This window comes from Gekko japonicus, unplaced genomic scaffold, assembly GCF_001447785.1.
Source record: "Gekko japonicus isolate JY-2015 unplaced genomic scaffold, Gekko_japonicus_V1.1 scaffold3085, whole genome shotgun sequence".
In the NCBI taxonomy this organism is placed as follows: Eukaryota; Metazoa; Chordata; class Lepidosauria; order Squamata; family Gekkonidae; genus Gekko; species Gekko japonicus.
Genome location: NW_015172106.1, coordinates 58,396 through 82,225, shown reverse-complemented (window position 1 = coordinate 82,225; position 23,830 = coordinate 58,396). Strand labels below are relative to the sequence as shown.

The window sequence follows — 23,830 nt, the reverse complement described above, 5'->3', positions numbered from 1 at the left end:
AAGAGCCCTAAGCGCTTTAACCTTTCCTCATAGGGATAGTGTTCCAACCCTTTTATCATTCTAGTTGCCCTTTTCTGCACTTTTTCCAAAGATATAATATCCTTTTTAAGGTGTGGTGACCAGAACTGCACAGAGTATTCCAAATGAGGTAGTACCATTGATTTATATAGGGGCATTATGATATTGGCTGATCTGTTTTCAATACCCTTCCTAATAATCCTCAGCATAGCATTGGCCTTTTTTATTGCAGTCACACACTGTCTCGACATTTTCAGTGAGTTATCAACTATAACTCCAAGATCTCTCTCTTGTTCAGTCTCTGCCAGTTCAGACCCCATCAATGTGTATTTATATTTAGGATTTTTAGCTCCAATGTGCATCACTTTGCACTTGACCACATCAAACCCCATTTGCCGTGTTGACGCCCACTTGCCCATCCTTGACAGATCCCTTTGGAGTGCCTCACAATCCTCACTGGCTTTCACCACCCTGAACAACTTCATATCATCTGCAAATTTATCCACTTCACTGCTTACTCCCAACTCCAAACCATTAAACTCCAAATCCTTAAATTAGATTAAACCTTAATTTTTTGAAGTAATGTTTACTCTGAGATCAATTCCCCCCCCCCACATCAATATGTTTTGATTTTTTCTTCAAGTGAGGTCTAGATTTTTTTTTCCTTAGAAGAAAGCAAATTCATGTAAAATGTGGCTGGCCATATCAAAAATGTTTGGACTCTGATGCACACCTAATGCATGCTGACAGAAAAGCAAGTTGGTATAGTAGCTAAGAATACCTTTTATAATCTGCACATGGTTTGCCGACTCTCACCCTTCTTGAATTTAGCTGATTGGACCATGCTGATCCATGTTGTTGTTTTTTTATAATCTCAAGGCTGGATTATTGCAATGTACTCCATTTTGAATTTCTCTTAATACTAACTCACAAATTTCAGCTGGTTGAGAATACAACAGTCCAATTATTGTCAAGGGCGAGTTGGTGGAACCATATCTTAACTAGCTTATAAACAACTACATTGGCTGTCATGTGGTTTTTCTGTTCAATTCAAGGTGTTGATTATGGCCTTTATATCACTTCATATCCGAGGACCCACACATCTAAAGGACCATTTCCTCCCATATATCCCCATGTGGAACTACAGTCCTCAGACTGTAATGTACTGGCTGTTCCCCCATAGAAGTTATTAACCAGAGCCCGTGTCTTCTCCATCACAGCTCCCACTTTGTAGAATGAGCTTCCTGGTGAGGGAGATGTAATCAAGGAATTTTTCTTTTCTTGGGTTTTTAATGTATAACTTGAAGGTATGTTTTGGGGAAAGGGAACATTTGGTATTTTATTTTGTGTTACATTATGATGCTTATACTTATGGTCTGTAGGCAACTTTGGACCATAAGGAAAGATGGAATATATTGTGAAATAAATAAATAAATAACTGATTTAGAACATGCCAAGTATCCAATAGAATTGGATACTTGGCTGCAAGGAAAATACGGGCCAACGCTGCTTCTAACCAATACTGATTTTAGTGGGTATGTTGTGAATTAATTAACTGTTCATAACCTCGATTTTATGGATTTATAATGTTGGACTGTATCTTATTTTATACAATTTTAAAGTTTTATTGTGTTCTTCTCTGTCTGTGGTTTGTAATGGCCCATGGCTAAATACAATAAAATCTTCTTCTTCTTCTTAAATAGCCTACATCATCAAATGATAAAATGGACTCTCTTTTTATGTAATTCTGAAGAAAAAAGGGAGAAATAAGGACAAAATTTATGGTGATCCTTCAAATATGAGGTATTACAAAATAGGAGAGAGAAACAAAATGATGCCTCAGATTACTATCAAGTCATATCAGTGAGGTACAAATTCAGACCATTAAGAAAACGTCATAGGTAGGAAAACACCATTCACTCCAATCATGCAGAGTGATGTCTAGCAGATCATCACTGGCCTATGTTGCAACAGGAAAACCATCAACTGTTACTGAGAGACTGTCTTTGTCAAGAGCCATGGCTTCCAAGACTCCCTAAGATTCCAGGGTCCTATGTGTCCATAGGTACAAAAACACTCTGCATGATATCACACCAGTGAATCATAATCAGGCATACCTGCCATTAAGGGCATTTCCTGATGAGACAATTAATCTCTCACAAGAAAGCTGTCATGCAGCCTGATCAAGACTTTGCTGTGTGACTGTCTGCGATTATCACAAACCCAGGCCAAAATAAATGACTGGGGTTTGCAGGATAATAATCTTAGGCTGAGTTCAGACTGGCAGTTTGAAGCGGGAGGGAGTCATGGCCAAAAAGACCTGGAACAAACTGTTCCGGGTTTTCCCATTCACACTGCAGCAACTGATGCAGGAACATACTGGGAGGAGGCACAAGGGAGCGTTCCCACTGTTGGCCCGAAGGCATGGCTGTAAGGCATGGCTTTCTTTTTTGTAATCTGGAGATATGCGCTTATGTGCATGAGTGCTTATGCACATAAGTCCATAAGAAAAAACATGGCTTTTGGCGTTCACACTTTGTTGGCGCAGGATGGAATGGGATAACCATGCTTTCCAGGGTTTGATACCACTTTCACCAGGTATCTTTAAAACTCGGGAGTGAAGCATTACAAGATGGGTTGAGTACCGGTGGGGAACGCCTGACAGATGTGCCTGTGTGAACAGCCTATTTAATCTGGTTGTGGAACGTTTCTGAAACGCAAAAATATTGGTCTGAACTCGGCCTTAGATTCCATTCCACTGAAGAGCATCTCTTACAACACAGACCTTGTGAGGCAAAAGACCCTAATTTCGCCAAGGGTTAACATGAATAACAGTGGGTCTGTTCCAGCTTGCAGGTGTTTGAAATTAGCCTATCTGTATCTCTTTCATGGCCTGACATCACAATGTGGTCATTGTCTAAGTGAAAAAAGTCTGCATTCAGTTCAGAAACTAGATGGGGGAGGGGAGTCAGGACTCAGGAGCAAATTGCATCACATCTAGGATTCTGAAGACCACCTGGTGTCAGAGAGCAGGAAACTATAATTGGGTCTTAGATAAGGGTGACACTATGCTAACTTTTGATCCCATGGGACAGAGGCATAAGCTTCTAGCCTGGACTCTGCAGTTTTTAATGGTTCACCAGTTATTGTCAGGTACTAAAGTGATCAAGCTTCAGAGGACAGCGGAAAACAGGAGGGCCTGGCATGATCTGGTCCATGGGGTCACGAAGAGTCACACTCGACTGTGTGACTGAACAACAACAACAACAAAGTATCAGAAAGAAAAGTTAGCTTTTATTGTGTTTACTTGCTATTTGATTCTAGAGACTGTGTTAAGTAGTAGTAGTCTTAATTTTGTTTGTTCAGTAAACCTGTGTGTATTTTTAAAACAGTTTTAGTCTTCTTGTGTGCATTTGACCTCTGGGACCTATGAATTTGAGCACTGCTTGCTGGTCTGTGAGGCAGTGGCTCAGAGAGACCCAGGTTTGGGTTTCTTGACAGACCTGCACAGACCTAATCAAGCCATTCATCTGCAGAATAACTTCATCTCAACTGTTTCCTTCTTTAGTTCTCATGCTGTGATGTATAGGTAAGGTGTTTAATAAAAAACCAACAAGCAATCTTTGATTAAATGGAGACTGTAAAAAAAGAGAGATCCGCACAGAGTTTATCAAGCCATTCATCTACAAAATAACTTCATTTCCTCCCCCTCCAGCATTTCACACAATATACCATCAGCACCCTGGGTTTTATTTCCTAACCACTGTCAATAAAGGAACCATTGTTTTATACAGAATTGGCATGTTATATCCAGTAGCGATGCCAGCCTCCAGGTAAGAATTGGGGATCTCCTGGAATTACAGCTCATCTCCAGACTACAGAGATCAGTTCCCTTGGGGAAAATGGATGCTTTGGGGGGTAGAGTCTATGGCATTGCACCCTGCTGAGGTCCCTGACTTCCACAGAATCTGTCCCAAATCTCCAGGAGTTCCCCAAACTAGATCTGGCACCCCTACAACCCACAGGCTATCTCTACCCCAGTACAACAGAAGACGACTCAATTCTGCCTGGACAGCAACACTTAAAACCCCAGATGAAAAATAAGAAAGTATTTATTAAAAGAGGAGCACATGGCATTTGTGGATGAGGAGGAGATTAGAGAAGGACTTGTGAGAAAAATGGTGGAGAAACAATTCCATATACATTTTGGGACTTGATATTGCACCTGAGTTGGCATACTGTAATGGTTAGAGCATTTGATTAGGATCAAAGACATTTGGGTTCTAATTCCCACTCTGCCATTTAAGCTCACTGTGTGACTTTGGGCCTATCACAATCTCTCAGCCTAATCTAATTTACAATGCTGTTGTTGTTTGTATAGAGCTCAGGAGGAGAAAACAGAGTGATCAGCTAATTTGAATCTTAATTAGGGAGAAAAATTGCATATAAATAAATACATAAATAATCAAACATAACTATTACCTGCCATGTCTGTGAATCCTGAAGACTCAGTCTCCCAGTATCAATCCTTGATCTGAGTTTGTGTTGGCATGACTGCATGGCATGTAAAGCATGTGCCACAGCATAGACAGCATTGTAGATGTTGTAGCTATGGCCAAGCATGCTCGTTTCAAAAAAAGGCCTGGGAAGACTCTCCAGCTTTTCTGATCCAGTGCATATTTTCTCAGTTTCCATGGTAGCAAATGTTGTTGAATAGACACATTCAAATACTTTCCCCCAAAATTCCCTAACAAACCCATCTTCTTTTACCCTGAAATGGTTTCTGGTCTGGAGAAAATTTTGGAACCCTAATAATTCTTTGGAATGAATGGTGAAGGAGAGAGCACCGTGGATGGTCTGTATATCCCAACTCCTTTGATAAAGCAGTGATGTGCACTCCATTTGAATGATCAAAATCCACACTTTACCTTTAGGCTCAATTGTCACACTTTCCATTTCTGGAAGATATAACAACCATCTAAAGCGTGTCATCTCTACATCGTAGACAACCACTGCGGTGGCATTGCTTTTCATGCAAACTTTATATATTGCCACTAACGAATCAACGAAATCATTAAAGTCATAAATTACCTTCAGTCTTTCTAAAAAGTCAAAACAGATGCCACTGAGAGGAAGAAGCGTAAGTACTGTCTGCAGAAACCTTTGTCCACTGTCAGCATCTGAAACAAGGAACCCAACCCATGCCCACCTGAAATACAGAAGTAGCTGGAGTATTCCTGTATACCTGTAGGCTTCATTTGGCACCATCTGGTAGAAGGAACTGCTTTCAGCTTTAGCAGGTATACTTGGAGTTTCCCCATATATAAACTATGGAGAGATAAAGACTTTGAGTGAGAGGAGCAGAGAGAGGACTAAAAATACATGTTGAAAATGCAGCGTGTCTACTGATTCTCTTCTTGGATTGTTAACATTGTTCCTGAGCAGCAACTGAGGTTTAAATTCTTTTTTCAGTTAGCATCATTCATGAGTATTTACAAACCAGATCGATTCAGTTGCTTTAATAAATAAAAAAAATTAAAAGGCACAGATATGGGGACCTGGTTTCAGTTCCTTTAAAAATAGCTTTGCCCATGTTATGAAGGTTCATTTTTCTCTGGTGAATCCCTGTCTCTGTAGGTAAGAATTATGTAACACTATATACACTCACACTCACATGCACACACACAATGGCCTGGTATAACAATGGCAGCCTCTGGCATGATCCCAATTTCACATGTGTTTTTAATTTTAAAACCCTACCACCAATTTTCCCATTTCCATGTGATTTTCAGAAGCAGAGCAAGGGACTACCTCTGTCGTACCAGTTCCCACTCACACATTTCTGTCAGACTGACATACAGTCAAGAGACTGTTTTAACTCCTCTCATTTGAAGGATCACTTCTCTGTTGTTGTGGTTTAATGTGGGAAATTATTTTAAAATGCTTACACTGCCGGCATCTTTGCCTACAACAGAAATTCATTTCTGGGGCAGTCATAAAGGAAGTCCAACTGTGAAATACTTAGTGTATTTCACAAATACTCTTAAGTCTATTGACTTCGGTGGACTTAAAAGGGAGAAACTCTGTTTAGGGTTGCAATCCACTACCTGAGGAGTCTTCTAACTGCTTGTTATGTTTGCTACATGGAAGGATTTCACAGTGACTTACTAAATATTCATTACTACCTGTGGAGTCTTGTAAATGCCCAAAATGTTTGCTACACAAAGAGAGATGTCAGAGTACAGAGCTCCAATGACTGATATTGGTTTGTTCTGAATGCCGTAGTTGGGGGGAAATCTGTTTTGGGTGGCAAGAAGTTCCATTATGGCACGATAGGTCTGTCTTGCATTGAAGTTGCTGTCATAGATGTGGAAGCCCAAAGTGATATTGGGTAAGAGCTGGTGATTTGCATTAATTTCATCCACAGCAAATATGAAGGCTAGGACATGCTGGTAGTTAATAGTCGCAACCCTACAATGAGAATTGTATTCGGCATCAGAGAGATATTTTGCATTTTATAAAATCATTGCTACAATTATGAGAGCATTTTTTTCAGAAGCAGTCATCCCCCCACACAGAATAATACTGTGTTGATAATTTCATTTCCATATATACTTAGAAAAGGAATTAATCTAAAATGTGTATTATGTGCTCACTGATTGTCCAGAAGACATTCGTGGAGATTATGGTAGGAGATAGACAATGTCTGTGTGTCTATATTTATATTTGGTTCAAAACATAGGTCTTCAAAAGTGTGTACACTTCATTTATGTCAGAAACAACTCACTATAGAAGGGATATTTCCCTACCTACCCATTCTGTTCTCATATATAAATTCTCATATATAAATTGGTGGGAATTTGTCCACTCGCAAAAAGTAGTATACCTGAGTGCCCATATGGGTTAAAGTCTCTGAAAGTATTTAAATTGGATTATTGTCATCTGCTGGTTTATGTCTAGATCTGAATTTTAATTTTTACTGTATTATGTTTTAATCTTTTAAATTGTAATATTTATATGCTGTGAGCTGCTAAGAGCCCACTTGCAGGGTAGGGCAGGATATATATCAAAATCAAATAAAAATCGACAGACCAATAGATATATTGAGTTGGATCCAGACAACAGTTTTGCACAGTCAGGCCCAGTTCTTCTCTTTACTACAACCCTGATGCCACATACATTCTTTCTTAATGGAGATTCAAAGACACAACACTATGTACTTTTGGGATAGTCAAAGGAACACCCCCTAATAATAAATACTACTAATAAATAGAGATAAATAAAATTATACCATACACAGTATCATCAGTTAGAAACTCCTGGGGGTACTCCTGGAAGTAATTTGGATTAGGAGCCATTGAAATCTGGGAAGTAATGCCACCTATGATGAGGTCACCTGACTGCAAATACCTATGAAGAATAGGGAAAGGATGACCAACAGTGCATTTCTTCATATGAGCCTGGCTAGCTACACCAGACAGCAGGAGCAGCACTACCATCCGAAGCAGAAATTTTCCCTTGCAGCACAGATTTATACATCTCCACATTCTGTTTAGAGTCTCCAGCATGACACCAGGAGGTATTCTGGAGCCTGCTTTATAAATCCTAATGAATACCTCCTCAAGCATACAGAAAAATGTCTGTCTCTCCTCTGTAGACTCAGATTCAAATGACAAAGTGGGTATTATTTATACTATTCATGACATTCTTGATTCTTTCTTCTGTAAGTGGTTCTTGGGCCTCCACAGAGGCTTTCTCTAGGAGCAGAATTAATTACCATCATTTTGATAATTACAGGGTTGAGGAGGGAAAAGTCTCTTCAGATTATAAATGCTTTGTGAAGTAAATATCTTTGTCATATCCAGCTTCACATCTTCTCCAACTCATTCATATAACATCAAGGGAGAAGAAATTGGCTCCCAGTGTGTGAAACTGCAGTCAAAATTCACCTTTGGTATATCAAAAGATATTTTGGATAGCATGCAATGGAAGAAAGAAATGGTACTTACTTTTCAAAGGACAACACTTCACTAAAACGTTACACTAAAAAGCTTTTGCAATAATACACCGGGGGGGGGGGGTATCTTCCTGATCTTCCCAGGTAGGATGTTCAGCAAGCTGGAAGCCACCAGAAAAGATCTGAGTGAACAGGCAGTTGCCTATCATACCCATTTGCAAGGTGGCATTTTCAAAAGACTTTGTTCAAATGAGCAAAACTGTTAACAGTGGGAAACTTCGTGCATCTCTAATGTAGCTATATGACAATTACGATGAAGAATTATAGTATTTTTTACTACTACTGGTATTCCACTGAAAATATTAATCTAAAATGCATATGAATGTACCTTCTGTGTAAACTGATGAGCTAGTCCTTTCTGGTGGTGGACATGACATTGGGGGCCAGAGGGAAGAAGGGGACTGCTGATTTGAAAATGCCCATATGTTCATATACGAGAGATAAATCCAGAGAGGAAATGAATTGTACCCTATCTCTCTTTCTCCCCCTCATGCTAATATCTAGTGTTGATCATTCCCTGTGGGGGGAATAATAACCCCAGCAAGGTAACTATCAAATAATGGGATGGGCCAAAAACAGCCAGATCCAAATCCAAGCTTCCTTTGTTCTGGTTGGTTTCTGCTTGTTGGAGCTCTTAATTAAGGATCACCTGGGATCATTCTAGCCTTTAAGTTGAAAACCTTTGCTCCCATACATTGAAATGAAGCCACCAGACAATATTTAAGTTAAACTGTTTTATTAATTATAATATCAACAGTGCATTAAATTCACTATCCTCTCCATTGTGTTGTCAACCTTTGGGGCTGTCAGGATTTGGGAAATCTATCTTGGCCATAGGCCATAAGTGCTTTTCCTCATGTGTGCCAGACTTGTGCAGAGAGATGTTGTTCATCAACCCCATCCTTCCACTAAAGCACTGAGCGCTAAGGGAAAGGCTAAGGGCCCTGGGAATGTTTAGTATGGGGAAGAGGAGATAGAGGGGGGTCATGATTGCTGTCTTTAAATATTTGAAAGGCTGTCATTTGGAGGAGGGCAGGGAACTGTTCTAGTTGGCAGCAGAGGATAGGACCTGAAGCAATGGGTTTAAATTATATGCAGAAAGGTATCGGCTGGATATTAGGAAAAACTTTTTCATGGTCAGAGTGGTTCAAAGGTGGAATCAGCTGCCTAGAGAGGTGGTTAGCTCCCCTTCACTGACAGCTTTCAAGAAGAGGCTGGACGAATATTTGTCAGAGATGCTTTAGGTTGGTCCTGCATTGGGCAGGGGGTTGGACTAGATGGTCTATATGGGCCCTTCCAACTCTATGATTCTATGATTAACCATAAGCAGCCCTCCTAACCATCCAGCCATCAGTGGCTGGTTTGAGGGCCTCCCTACATTCTTGGATGGGGGGGGTACTTGCCATTCTTGCTCAGAGAACTTGCCAATCTAAGTAAGCAGCAAGCACCTCACTTGCACATATCCTGCCAAACCCAGTTAGGGCCTCACCAGTGCCTCAGGATCTGGCCTAACTGAATAACCGTAACCCACAACCACAAGTCTAAAGCAGGTGAATATACTGGCCAATCAGATTCTCTCCTCCCCCCCCATCCTGCTTGGCCTTGTAGTGACTGTGTAATCCTTCATTGTTGCCACAGGGAAGGAAGGGTAGGAAGTTTCACAGTAAAAGAGTGCACCAAACAGGGTAAGAATTTCAAGTAAACTTCTTTTCTCAACTCTCTCAGGCTACAGTGCATAATGGAGCCTATCCTCTTTGCCTACCCTTAATATCTGATGCTTCCAGTTCTCTGTGGGGAATGGGTGCAAAATAATCCCTGCCACTGTTGGGGTGGAAACATCTCTCCCTCCCTCCCTCCTTTCCTTTCCTATTGCTGTTCATTCAACCCAGTGGTCTTTAACAGCCAAAACATGCCTCTCAGAATTATTTTATTTGTTTAGTTAATTCCATTTATCACCTGCTCCCCCCAAAACTAGGAATGTGCATTCAACATTTCCAAGTTGAATTAATATCCAAATCATGCCTTTTGGGCATAATTCAGGCATTAGTTAAACGAAATCAATGATCTGATCTATTTCAGTTTACCAATAAGTGAATCCCAAATTAATTCAGAAATCCTGAATTTTCAAGCTCCGTTATACCCTATGGGGCCATTATAGTCAATGGCAAATCTGCTAGGGTATATTTAGTGAGCTGGAGGGAGGGGATTTGTCATAGAGGCACTCAACAAATTTGACGTTAGTCCTGTTGGGTTTTGGCACTGCCAGAGTAGCACTGGTTCTGCTGGGTACATTGCACTGTTCTGCTGCTGACCTTGCAAACATGTCCCCTCCCCACACCTCACTTTCTACTGCAGAGAGTCTCTGGGAGTATCTGCTGGGCTTGTTGTATACCTGCCTTCTTTCCCCCCCACCATTGGAAACAATGAAGATTCTCAGACTTGACCTTAGTCCTGTTGGGTTTTGACACTGGTTCTGCTGGGCACATTGCATTAGTTCTGCTGCTGGCCTTGCAAACATGCCCCTTCCCCACACTTCACTTTCTACTGCAGAGATTATCTGGGAGAATCTGCTGGGCTTGTTATATACCTGCTTCTTTCCCCCCACCACCACTATTGGAAACAATAGTCCAATCTTTTTGAAACTTTTTGGGGGGGTCTTTTTGGGAGAGGCTCCAGCAATTGCACTGCAAATATGGTGCAAACCCCCTCCCCCATCCCACTGAATATACCCTAGGAGATTTGACATTAACTATAATGGGTCCATCTATATATACAAAAGAAAGTCCCCTCACTGTAAAATCAATGCCCAGGCCAAACCACTGGACCTAGAGACACCAAATTCAGGGAGAGCACTCCTACCATAGTGTAGGTGCTTGCTAATAAGGGATTTTTAGAAATCTGACCCCTAAGGGGGTCAAAAGGGGGAAAATGTGCTCCCCCATTGATTCTTATGTGGCTGCCAGGCTACTGCCTCCCTGCACCCCCCACTTTCTGATTGGTCAGCTGCAGAGCTCAGTGTTCTGAGTTTAAAAAGTCAACAGTTACAGGAGTCTGCAGACAGCTAATGGCAGTTGAGGAAATCAGGAATGGCCAACAACCTCCTGTGAGGTGCAGTAATGCTGCTGGCCCAGCCTCTCTGATGACTTCCAACACACTCCCCCCACCTTCTACACCTACCAGGCAGTTGTCTGTCAGGTGCAGCAGTGGTTGCAGGGTGCTTAAAGCCATGAGGGAGCCTGCCCCAGCAGTAATGCCTTAGTGATCCTGCCAGCCCTGCCTCCACAGTGACTTCTAATACTCCTCCCCCTCCTACACTGGGCAGGCAGCTGCTTGTCAGGTTTAGGAGAGGAGGTGGGATGCTTACAGCCACCGGGAAGTTTGCGCAACAGGATTGCCTTTAAATACATGATTCCTTTAAATACAATCACCACCACCACCAGATAGGCCGGTGTCTGTCAGGTGTGGTAGCAGGTGCTGCTGGCCCAGCTTAGCCACACTCACACCCACAATGGAAATATACTCCAAATGTGTAGAAAACTGGTTTCCTTTATTAGGTTATTTAACTTCTCACAATGTGGGTTCTAGAAAACTGGTTCATATGAACTTGCTTAGTATCTGATTGCTCAGATGGTGTTTTGAATATGTAGCTATGTCCCAGTTCTAAAAGGTAACATAAATGAGAAGGATTTCTGTAAAAAAGAAAAAAGGGGGGAGGGGTATGCCTTCCCCCCAAATTCAATGCCCAGGCCAAACCCCTGCACCAAGAGACCCAAAATAAGGGGAGTGCATTCCTACCATGATGTCAACCCCCCATTAAGAGATTTTTGAGAAACATGATGGCCCCTGCTTCTTAAATGACGACTGCTTCTTAAATGGACAGTTCTATGTGGCCTGCTCCAGAGTGAGCTCATCAAGCAGCCTGGTGATCCTACTACCTGAGGGCAGAACCACCAATGTGGCCTAGAGAGAGGTCCTTCAGTACAGAAAAAAGGACATATATCTCACTTCATTTTTTACACTACAATCTTCTCTGTTAGAATTCCTACAACAAATATCACATTTCAAATTTTACATCATCAGTATTAGAACTGGATTTACGGAACTTAAATACCATAGTGAAGCACAGGTATCAGGCTAGTAGGATATAATGGAGATGAAAAACTTTGGATTCCTGAATTTTACCTGATTTCCAGAACAATACCAATCCTGGAATTTGGGTTTTCATGGCAATATTTAAGGGTCAAAAAACTTTGAATCCAAAAAAATACCATTTCCCCCCTTGCACATCCCTACCCGAAACCAGGAATTAATGGATTCCCAAGCCACCATCCTAGCTGGGATTTCTTCACCCCTTATTTCTGGACCTTCAGTCATAAGGTCATCAATAACATTTTGTGAAACTTTGAGGAGCAGAATCCGAAGAGTAAAAAAGAGAGAACTCTTCTCTGCATTTCTTCCCATCAGGGATAGCAAGGATTTTCCCAAAGGGTAAACTCTCAACCTTGAGAGTTGGGCATCGCAGGAAAGTGACTCATATTGTGTGCTGCCTAGCTTCCCCAAAATTATAGAAGCCCCTTCAAAAGTTGCCCTTTTGTATTCCAAACCACTAAACAGTCCCTTAGCTTGGTATGCACTGTCTCTGTAACTTCTGTACTATGGAATGATGTCTCAGAGAAAATCGGGAGGTTTTGTAAGGTGGAGCGTTTTAAACTGTCCTTTTGTTTGGATAAGAAGATATTCTATTTGACCTTTGTGATTTACAGAAATGTCTTCCATTAGAAACAAACTCTTCAAACTCAAGGAAAACTGGAACCAGAAAGTATCAATGTCAGTTTCATTAAGTAATGCTACATCTAATTCCTACTAGTCTTTTTTAGGAGGGCCTAATAGCATTTTAAAGATGCTAGAGTTGTTAGAAGCTCTCAAAGCGATGCATGCACATGAATTGCATTTCTTAAAATATTATCTCCTTATTAGCTGTTCTCGGTTGTTCAGCTGTGGCCTCAACACAATAATGTAACATTTTGGGAAAAAGATGCAGCCTAGCAGCCCAGCACTAGAAGCTATAATAGAGAAGATCTCCACAGCTACCACAAATTTTCCTTTAGTGCTCATGTAGGTTGGGAAAAAACACAGCCAAACACTGCAGAATACCAACATGCTGAAAGTGATGACTTTAGCTTCATTGAAACTGTTTGGCAACTTCCTAGCAAGGAAAGCCACAGTAAAGCTAGCAATGGCCAAGATGCCCATGTAGCCCAAGACAATGTAGAAGAAGGTATGTGACCCTTCTTTACATTGTAGTACAATTTCTTCATTCACTGAATTCATATCAACACCTGGGAATGGTGGAGAGGTTCCAAGCCACACAGCACAGATACCTACTTGAACAAGAGAGCAACAAAGAACAATTAAATGGGCCAGTCTTTTCCCCACCCATTTCCTTATCTGGCTTCCTGGCTTGGTGGCCATGAAAGCCAGAATCACCATGATTGTTTTTGCCAATATACAAGACACAGCCACTGAGAAGACAATTCCAAAACCAATTTGCCGGAACAGGCATATCACCTTCCCAGGTGGGCCGATGAACAGGAAAGTGCACAGGAAACAGAGTAGGATGGATAGGAGAAGAAAGTAGGTCAGGTTTTGATTGTTGGCTTTTATAATGGGTGTGTTATGGTTCTTCATACATGTTGCCAGAACCAATGCTGTTAACAAAGAGAAGGAAATTGCCAAAATGACTAAAGTGATCCCTAGTGGTTCTCCATAAGACAAGAAGCTCTTAATCTTGGGGATGCATACATCCTGCTGTTTATTCGGATATTGATCTTCTGGACATTTAGAACATTCATCCATGTCTGGAAACAAAAAAGATGTAGTCTCATTTTTTCTAAGAATTCTGTGACTGTTCTTCTCACACAGAACGTTGTCCAATCATATGAGGAGAAAATGATGGTGAATGTAATATTTTTAGACAGTTGTTCATACATTGTCTTAATAATCCAGTTAGGTGTTTTGGTTGAGAAAAGAGAGGTTGAGCATCTGACTTCTGAATTTGGCTCTGTATGCCACTGACCTTCACTGTGATGAGTATCTGGTTTTATCTAGTATGTTCCTTATGATAATACCATAATTAGGTACCTCTTACCTTTCTGGTTAGAAATCTTTCCTTTTTGGCATTTGATGCATTTATAACAGCAAAATGGAGTTTCTTCCTGCTTTTGCCTTCTATAACCAGGGAGGCAGCTATTAGTACACACAGAAAGGGGTGAAGCCTGGACCAAAAATAGAAAAAAAACCAAGTAAAATAGAGTCATTTATTAAAAATATTTGGAAAATCAGTATTGCATTGTTGGATTTAAGCTTGGGTAAATGTACTATTGGATGTTTTTGTTTGTTTTATAAAGAAAGAGGGAGACCATAATGTTCAGTCCTTTAAACCTTCTACCTCATTTATATTTCATGGGGAGCAATGCCATGGGCTGATTTCAACCAGCTTTTCTACTGATGCAAATGGGAGGGAAAAGTCATGGATCTGCTTGGATTAGTAACCATGTGTGATGGGTGACTTCCTGTCAGTACGGCGCAGTGACGGGCAGTTTCTTGGTCGCTCCGCCCAACCCTATTATACTCTTTTTGAAGCCCCCCGGAGGTTGGGTGGACTTTGCTGGAACTCCCGGAGAGAGGTCTAGTTGCAGGGGGCTCTGTGGCAGCCCCTCCAGCATTCAGCAAGCGGGGGAGTGTCCGCTACCACCCTGAAGCAGGAGCGTTTTACGGAGGAACTTGACACCATGTTCCAGCAGCTGCGACCATCCATTTTTTAACTTCTTGGGATTTAAAATTTATACACTTTAATTGATGCATCACAACCAAGGATCTGACTTCATGAAGTCGAATGATTTTGGATTTTGACACCCCCAGCAGATATAGGTGTGAATGGCTGTGAAATGATTGGAGAACAAAATCTATTTAAAATGGTGGGGGTAAGAAAGGATTCCTATTCTGTTTGAACTGCTACTGTTCACTATGTATAAAATTTGAGGAATATATGAGATATAACAAGGTAAAATCTTTTGTAAAATGACAACGGAGAACTGGAACTGGAACATTGTTTAAAAGTCCATGGTAAAATGGAGTTGGAAATAGGTGAAGAAGAGATAGACCCTGATACATTAATTAGTACCCTCACCTGGGAACAATTTCAAAATTTTCTGGTGAGAGAAATTACACAAGCAGTCAAAAATGCTTGTAATAACCTTGTAGAGAGTTATCAAAAAGTAAACCAAGATGAGAATAAAAGCTGAGAGCAAGCTCAATGTACTCAAAGACTTGCTGAGGAACAAGACTGCTCCTGGGAGAAGACGAGAGAAGTGCCTGACAAACAACTGGTATTTGTGGAAAATGAAAACCAAGGAAAGGACATTGATGTGAGTTGTTTCTCAAAAGAAATAACAAATTTGGCATTGGAAAAGGAAACAACAAAATGGTTACCAGTGGAAAAGAGTAAAAAGGCAAAAGAGGAGGAAAGAGCCTGGTGAAGAAACTTAAGGCTAAAGAAAGGATAATGACTGGCTTTATGAACTATGAAATAACAGACTTGGAAATGGAATTGCATGAATATAAAAATTCAAGACACCAAAATGAAATTGAAAGGAAAAAGGAGGATATGGAAAGGGGGGGGGAAGATGAGACAAAAACTATGTTTGGTTCAAAATAGTTTTTATCTTTGGATATATATAGTTCAGGAAAAAAACACATGAAAAGATGGAAAAGTGGTAAGGGTGTATTTGTGTGGTATCTGTGTATTCTTTCATTAATTTACTCCTTTTATTAATTTACTCTTGAAGTATGAATATGAACAGTTGAGAGTAAGAATGGTGGCGTGTTCTATTTTTATTTTATATTCTTACTAGGAAGAATGCCCGTTGTGGAACTGAAGACAATGGGGCGCTAGCCTGGCCATGGGTGTGGGTCACCGTCTCCATCTGCCCTCCCACGGCGAAGCTGGCCATCCTGCCCCGCCCGCTCGAGGCTCCAGCGAGCCAAGGCACCTGGCCTCCCCCTCCCCCCAGCACCCCCGCCCACTCGAGGCACCGGCAGGGGAAGCCGGCCAGGCTCGCCCCTCTCCCCACAATGGGCACAAGCCCAGCTGGGCACAGGGCGCCGTTCACTTCCCACCTACCCCAACTCGGGGAAGCAGCCTGCATTCCCCCTCACAGGGTTGAGGCCCCGGTGGGTCAAGGCACCTTGGTTGGCCACTCCCGCCATGACCCCCAGCTGAGCGAGGCCCCAGCAGGGCAAGCGGACCAGGCCCGTCCATCTCCCTGCAGTGGGCGGCAGCTCAGTCGGCCGGCTGTGGGCCCACGTCTCCTTCCTCTGCCCCCTCTCCTCTGCCCTCCTGCTGCACAGTCGAGGCTCCGGGAGGAAGATGCCTGGCCTCGCCAGCCCCCCCGCTTGATCGAGGCACCGGTGGGGGAAGCCGGCTAGAGTCACCCCTCTCCCTGCAATGGGCACAAGCTGGGCGCAGGGCACCATCCAGTTCCCAGTCTTTCCAACCCAGGGAAGCAGCCCGCACTCCCACCCATGGGGTCGAGGTCCCAGCGGGTCAAGGTCCTTGGGTTGGCAGTTTGGCCAGCTGGCTGCAGAGGAAAATCAGTATTGCATTGTTGGATTTAAGCTTGGGTAAATGTACTATTGGATGTACATCTGTACTACAGGCGGACAGCTGTGGGCCCACGTCTCCTTTCTCTGCCCCCTCTCCTCTGCCCTCCTGCTGCACAGTCGAGGCTCCGGGAGGAAGATGCCTGGCCTCGCCAGCCCCCTCACTTGATCGAGGCACCGGTGGGGGAAGCCGGCTAGAGTCACCCCTCTCCCTGCAATGGGCACAAGCCGGGCCTTGGCCCCTCTCCCTGCAATGGGCAACCCAGGGAAGCAGCCCGCACTCCCACCCATGGGGTCGAGGTCCCAGCGGGTCAAGGTCCTTGGGTTGGCAGTTTGGCCAGCTGGCTGCAGACCCGCATCTCCTTCCCCGGACCCCTCTCCTCTGCCCTCCCTCCATGCGCTCGAGGCCCCAGCGGGCCAATCTGCCTGGCCTCGTCCATCCCCGCCACAGGGCAACAGGACAGGCTGGGCCTGGCTCCCTGGCCGGCCTCAGGCATGGTGGCATGGTGCCATCTCCCCTCATCCGCAGACCACATGGGGGAGGTGCAAGGGAACGGGCCACCCCCGGTGCCTTTCCAGGAGGCTGGGCAGAGCCAGCGCATGTCGGCCTTGGCCTCCTCTTGGCTGGTGGCAGCTCCTGGCTGCCATGGCTCAGCAGCAGTGGCATGGCCCCATCTGGGGCCTACAGTCTGAGTGAGGGTGTCTGGCCAGTGGAGCACCTGGCCTGGGCCATGGCTCAAAGGAAACTGAGGGCAAAAGGGTGGTCACTTCCTCCGTGGGCGGGAGGACACGCACACAGGCAGCAGCACAGCGAATGGAGAGAGACGCCCTGTGAGTGACACACCAGGGCGCCAACCAATTCCAGAGCATGTGGAATGTTTTAGAGAAGTGCCACCACCATTTGGCTTTTATTTATAAGGGAGATTGGTATTAGTTATTATAGGTGAGGGAGAGATTATAAAACGAGGCTTGGGTTGATAAAGGTTGTGCTGGTTTTTGTTGTTGTTGTTTTGTATGGTTAGTAGGTTGGTTTGAAGGTTGGTAAAAATGGTTTCTGATTAAATGGTTGAGATAATTAGGTCTTTGAATAATTTTCTTTCCCCCCACACAATAGTGTAATATTAATTAAAAGATAGTGTAAATAAAAATATAAGAAGGATGTAAATCTTTGGAAATTTAGAATGAATTTTTATTTAGTAATAGAAAATGGTGATAATTATGATGACCTAATGTGATTTTTTTGCCTATAAACCTTGTTTAAAGATAGGCAAGAATGTTTGTATAGATACATGGGTAGAGCTAACTAAATGCCCAATTAAAGCAAGAATTAATAATGAATGTAGGATTAAAAGATAAAACATCATGGTACACTAATTTGCTCTCTTTTTATGTTTATTGCCTAGTAATGGGTGATTGTTTGTTATATGAAACCCTGATGTATGAATATGGATGGACTTGAGAGTAAGAAAAGTGGTGTGCTCTGTATTATATTCAGATTTGTATTAGTTAATGTAGAATGTAGGATTAAAAAATAAAATATTATGGTATATGGAAGGCATAGATACAAAACCTTGTTAGAGACTTTGGTCTTTTGAAACAGAATAAACCTAAAATGTTGTTTTGATTGCAGTTTAAATAGGAAATAAAATATAAATTGCTTATGGAAATAGAATGATCTCAATAGTGTGAAGACTGTACAGTAGTAACAGTTTTGCATACTACAAGAGTTGTAATTTCGGCTTACTATAAATAATGGGGTTAAGGAAATCTATAAGGTCTTGTATAATGGGATATAAAATAAAGGATAGGAAAAGGAAATATAAGACTGTATTAAATGTACAATTAATTTCAATTTAATCTGTAATTAACACAGAAATTTCGAACTGATGGTTGTGACGTGTTTAAATGTTTAAATATTAACATGTCCTTTTTGTGAATGTTTGTCTGAAAATTAATAAACAAATTATTTTTAAAAAAGTAACCATGTGTGATGGGAACTATAATAAGGAATTGGATGGCATTTAGGGACTTGAACTTTTCAACAAGCCTTTCATTGGGCCCTTATTTGTTTTTAACTGCCTTTCTAATAAATACATTACAAGTTTAAACTAGGTTTTTAATCTTGGCGGCCCTTTATTAGACTTCTTTCTTACCCTTGTGGTTCTTGACTCCAGTTTTTGGGTCAAGTTTCTTATACCCTCCCTGTGTCTTTCTGTCCCCAATTGTCCAGAAGAGTTGGCAACCCTAGTGAAGTTGAGTGAAAAAATTGGCTGGATCCAGTCCAGTTTCTGCAATCACTGTTGATGCTTCATTTCAGAATTCTTACAACTTTTCCTGTGTTAAAGAAACCCAACTTATATATTAATAATTATAATATTTTTTGTCACTCTTGTTTGAACTCTTTTCAGCCTCTTCACGTCATTGTCAATGTATGGTAGCAAGGCATGTATCAGAGTACTTCTGTCAATCTTTACCAGGCTTTACAAATCTTTACCTTTAGTGATGATTTGCAAAATTCTGCAGAGCTCTCTGTACCTTTGTTATTCTTGGCCAATGATACCTCTTCCACTTATCTCTGTTAAAGTACAGAATATTTCTGTCCCCTTGTTCAGATATTAATAAATCTCCCCTGGTTTCCAAAAGCGCTGCAGATTTTTCCATTTATACAGAAATTGAGAATCAAGAAGTTACTATTTTCAAGGGTATATTCAATGAAATTCTCTTCCTACTTCAGGAATGAGACTCAGTATTCTAACAAAAGTGGAACCCTTCCATAATTACAGTCAGAACCTACCTGGTTAAAATCAGTGTGCCATGTGATTTTATCAACATGCATAGTTAACAGGTTGTCAGAAGGAGCCTGGGGATCCAGTCTTCCCACTTTCACTCTCTGAAAGGATTGGTTGGGGTAAATTACCCAGTTTATAATGTCAAATCCAGCTATCAGTTCCCCATTTTGGCTAAAAGAAATTTCATCTCCAGCAGTGTTGTTAAATGAGACTCTTTCCAGAAAGTTATGGAGCTAGATTGAAAAATGTACCAGCAGAAATGACAACATGAAATAAATGAAAACCATACAAAACTGCTATATTCTGAGTAAGAATATTGGCATTTTTAAACATTTCATTTTATAAACTGCAAGCATCACAACAATTCAAACAACTTTTTTGCAACTTTACTATACATGATAAAATTAAAAATACTATAATAAATGCACACATAAATAGATAAAGGTATATAGATATAGATATTTGTCAAGTATGAGGAGATCTGTGGATATCTAAAACACAGATCAGGCCCACACTGGGGGAAAGGAGATTTTCCTCCAAATAATGTAAGGTGCTTTGGGCCCCACTGTGAAGAAAGTTAGGGTATAAATTAAATAGATAGATAGATAAATATAACTGAAGATGGGAGACAGATAAAATGTAGGTTGGTGAATGGCTGAGGAGAGAATGGGGCAGGGGAAAAGGAGAGTATACAGTGGTTGCTAGAATTTGGAAAGAGGAAATAGTGTGGGCTAAGGATACAGGAGAAAGTGTGGTGCACCCAAAAAGAACTTGAGGGTTTCCTACCATGCAAGTGGATCTGGCCCAGTGTCTGGGACCACACAACTGATCCATAGTTTTCCTAGGTAGAGGATTTTGGGGAGGGAAAGCTGAAGACAGAGGAAAAGGTAAATGTACAATGGTTGTTGTGTGGGAAGGAGAGAAGAAAGCAGGAAAAGGGGAGAGGCTACGTGGTCTTTCAGGAAAGGGAAAATTAAATACTGGGGGAGGGGGTAATGGGATCCTGCAAGTCCTTCTGGGTTCTCAGTTGTTCATATATCTAATTCTCAATCTAAATCTATGGATGTTTAAAACCAAAGTTTGGACCCTTGAATTCACAAGAAAAATCTGACATCTGAAAAACAAATGCATTGGGGACTAAGCCCCCCCCCCCAAAAGAAACAGCACCTGTAGCTTTCAGAGACACATGCCATCAGTAAGAATAGGAGGGGCTGCCAAGAAGAAGGAAAGAAGAAATAACAGGGGGAAAATGATACAGGGAAAATGTATGTATCCCCCCAAAGTCCCTGCAGGTTCCATACCATGCAGGTGGGCCTACGTTTTCACAAGGGAGAGACTCCCAGTTTATATTGCTGTGAACAAACACAAGTAATCTTGGAACTGCTAGGGGGAAGACCTAACACCAAATTAGGGGCAAAATAATTATCTATTCACATTATTTGGAACCCATTATTGAATGTAATTTTGAATTATGGTGCTACTGTAAAAAACTCTTGAGAGTCCCCTCGGCTGCAAGGAGTTCAAATCAGTCAATCCTAAAAGAAATCAACCCTGACTGTTCCCTGGAAGGCCAGATACTGAAGCTGAAATGCTTTGGCCACCAAAGGAGAAGGGAGTACTCACTGGAGAAAACCCTGATGCTGGGAAAGATTGAAGGTCAAAGAAGAAGGGGACGGCAAAGGATGAGATGGTTAGACAGTGTTATCAAGGCAACAAACATGAAATTAAGCCAACACTGGAGAACGACGGAAGACAGGAGGGCCTGGCGTGATGTGGTCCATGGGGTTGCAAAGAGTCAGACTCAGCTGTGTGACTGAACAACAACAATTGAATGTAAAGTTATGATGCTGTCACATGTTTAACTGAAATGCAATTACCTGCCAGGGTTGCTTGTCCTGAAGTTTCCATTTCCTTCCATTCATTACGGGTTTAGGGTTGAGTATGCCTAATTGCATGGCATCTAAAGCATGGGCCACAGCATAAACAGCATTATAGATGTTGTAGCTGTGGCCAACCAGACTCATTTCAAAAAAAGACCCAGGAAGACTTTCTAACGTCTCATCCCCAGAGCAGTTTTTCTCAGTGTTCTCACCAACAGTAAACTCTGGAAATATGCAGTCAAATGCTTGTTGCCAGAAATACCTAATAAAACCATCTTCTTCAATCAAGGCATGGTTTCTCATACAAAGAAAACGCTGGAATCCAGGTAGCTCATCTGAGTGAATAGTGAAGGCCAGAGCTCCATGGATGACTTGGATATCCCAATTCATTTGAAAAGGTAGTCCTGTCAACTCCATCTGGACTGTCATAATCCATACTTTACCTTTCAGCTCCAGTGACACCACTTCCAGTTCTAGTAGATGGAGCAACCATCTGAACATTATAATATTTTCATCATAGACAATGACTACATTGGCATTGCTGTTCATGCACACTCTGTACGTTCTCACCAATCTATCAAGCACTTCAGAAAGCTCATTAACATACACTGTCCTGATTCTTTCTGAGAAAGCCAAACAGATGCCATTCAAAGAAAATGTTTCAAACATAGTCTGCACAAACCTATCCCCATTCTCGTCATCTTTAGCAACGGCCCCAACCCAAGTCCACCTGAAATGCAAAAGGAGCTCGAGAATCCCCGTATACTCATAGCCTTCATTTGGGACCATCTGGTAGAAGGAATGGGTTTTCTTTTTATTGTTCATCACTGAAACAGAGCCATAAGTGAACTATTGAAAAATAAAGAAGGTGAAAGATGGATTGGGATGGGAGGCAGAGACAAAGAATGAAATGTGAACATGTACAGTTAAGTGACTCTTGCAAGATATCTCCTTAATAAGCTAAATAGGTGTCTTTAGGGAATATATATTTAATAGAAGGATTAAAATGTTTAATTTGCTGGAAGTTCAATAGATTGAGAGGAGAACAGTTATAGGAAATATGCTTAAGGGTATTTGACATGTACACTTTGAATACTGTACACTGCAACAAAACAAATCCTCAGCATTGTTAAACAATGTTTCATAGACCAGTGACACCTTAAAAATCAACAACATTGTTCAGAGTATATCCTTTTGTGAGTCAAAGCCTAGTTTGTCAAACAGAAATGAAAATGAAGATCCATCAGCCTTTATATCCAGATCAGAAGGCAGGAGTCATGTTACAAAGAAGGGCTATGTGGAATCTGGATGCAGAAGTACAAAGCAAAACCTATCCAGCTTGATTAGAGCTAGGGGATATGCACAGAGATATTTAACAAACTAATCAGGATAATTTGATCACAAGTCCATGATGTAATCTAAAATGTTCCCTTCTCTATTTATATAGCATAAAGTCCAACCTGAATAAAGAAAAGAAGTGTGAATAGCAGTAAATTCCCATGCAACTTACCTGTGGAACTTTGTAGATGCTCAGCATATGTGATATGAGGAAGGAAGGTTCCGAATAAAGAGCCCCAATGACTGATATGAGATTATTCTGAAAATTGCACTTGTAGTTAGGTGAAAATTTCTTCTGTGTTGAGAGAAGTTCCATTGTGGCATGATAGGTTGTCATTGCACTGTAGTAGTTTTCACAGATGTGGAATCCCAAGGTGACATTAGGTAAGATCAGATGGTTTTCATTGATCTCCTTCACAGCAAACACCAAGGCCAAAACATGCTGGTAGTTCTTAGCCAGTATGCTATAATAATTTTTGTATGCTGCATCAGATTGAAATTTTGTAATAAAATAATTGCCATTGGGCTGCTTTCTACTATAAACCATTTTAGAAGATTATAAGTGAGAGACTTGCAAGGAATTGCTGCGGCCAACTCATTTCCTCTAATATCCTTTTCCTTAGTATTTCCACTTTTCCTTCTCTGGTGACCCTCATAGCCTCCCCCCTTCTCTTGCTCCTCCTCTCCTTCCCACCCACCCACCTAGTTGTGTGGTGACCACCTTTGATGGGCTGAGTTGTATGTTGGCTGCCAGTGCACAACCAAGTCGAGTTGTGTGGAGGCCACTGGTGCCATGCCACTGGTGCCATGCCCAGTTGTGTAGTGGGTGCCACTGGAAGGCTGGGTCCAATTGTATATGGCTGCCTCTAGTGAGACATTCTCAGTTGCATTGTGACCACTGAGCCAGGTCCAGCTGGTGGAGTGGGCCCAGCTTGCAAGGTGACCATGCTGAGTTCTTCCTAACGTTTAGCCAAAAAGCTCTTCTGATTTAATTTTAACCTGTTGGTTCTGGTCCACCTTTCTGGGGCAACAGAAAACAACTCTGTACCATCCTCTATATGCCAGCCCTTCAACTACTTGAAGATGGTTATCATATCACCTATCAGTTGTCTCCTCTCCAGGCTAAA

The 23,830-nt window shown here is 41.8% G+C and overlaps 2 protein-coding genes across 2 annotated transcripts in view; both read right to left on the bottom strand.

Annotated features, from left to right (window-relative positions):
• Window positions 1-7,517, bottom strand: part of LOC107118592 (vomeronasal type-2 receptor 26-like) — a 17,063-nt gene extending 9,546 nt beyond the window's left edge. Inside the window, exons 1-3 of the mRNA XM_015420954.1 lie at window positions 7,315-7,517; window positions 6,204-6,489; window positions 4,501-5,346 (exon numbers count right to left, since the gene is read on the bottom strand). Coding sequence (XP_015276440.1) covers window positions 4,501-5,346; window positions 6,204-6,489; window positions 7,315-7,517 — 1,335 coding nt within the window. The remainder of the gene's footprint in view (window positions 1-4,500; window positions 5,347-6,203; window positions 6,490-7,314) is intronic.
• A 5,480-nt stretch (window positions 7,518-12,997) lies between these two features.
• LOC107118591 (vomeronasal type-2 receptor 26-like) lies at window positions 12,998-23,250 on the bottom strand. The gene is made up of 5 exons (XM_015420953.1): window positions 22,876-23,250; window positions 21,363-22,214; window positions 19,491-19,586; window positions 14,184-14,310; window positions 12,998-13,893 (listed from the first exon to the last, which is right to left on the bottom strand). The coding sequence occupies exons 1-5, from the start codon at window positions 23,248-23,250 to the stop codon at window positions 12,998-13,000; spliced, it is 2,346 nt and encodes a 781-aa protein (XP_015276439.1).
• Between the last annotated feature and the right edge of the window lie 580 nt (window positions 23,251-23,830).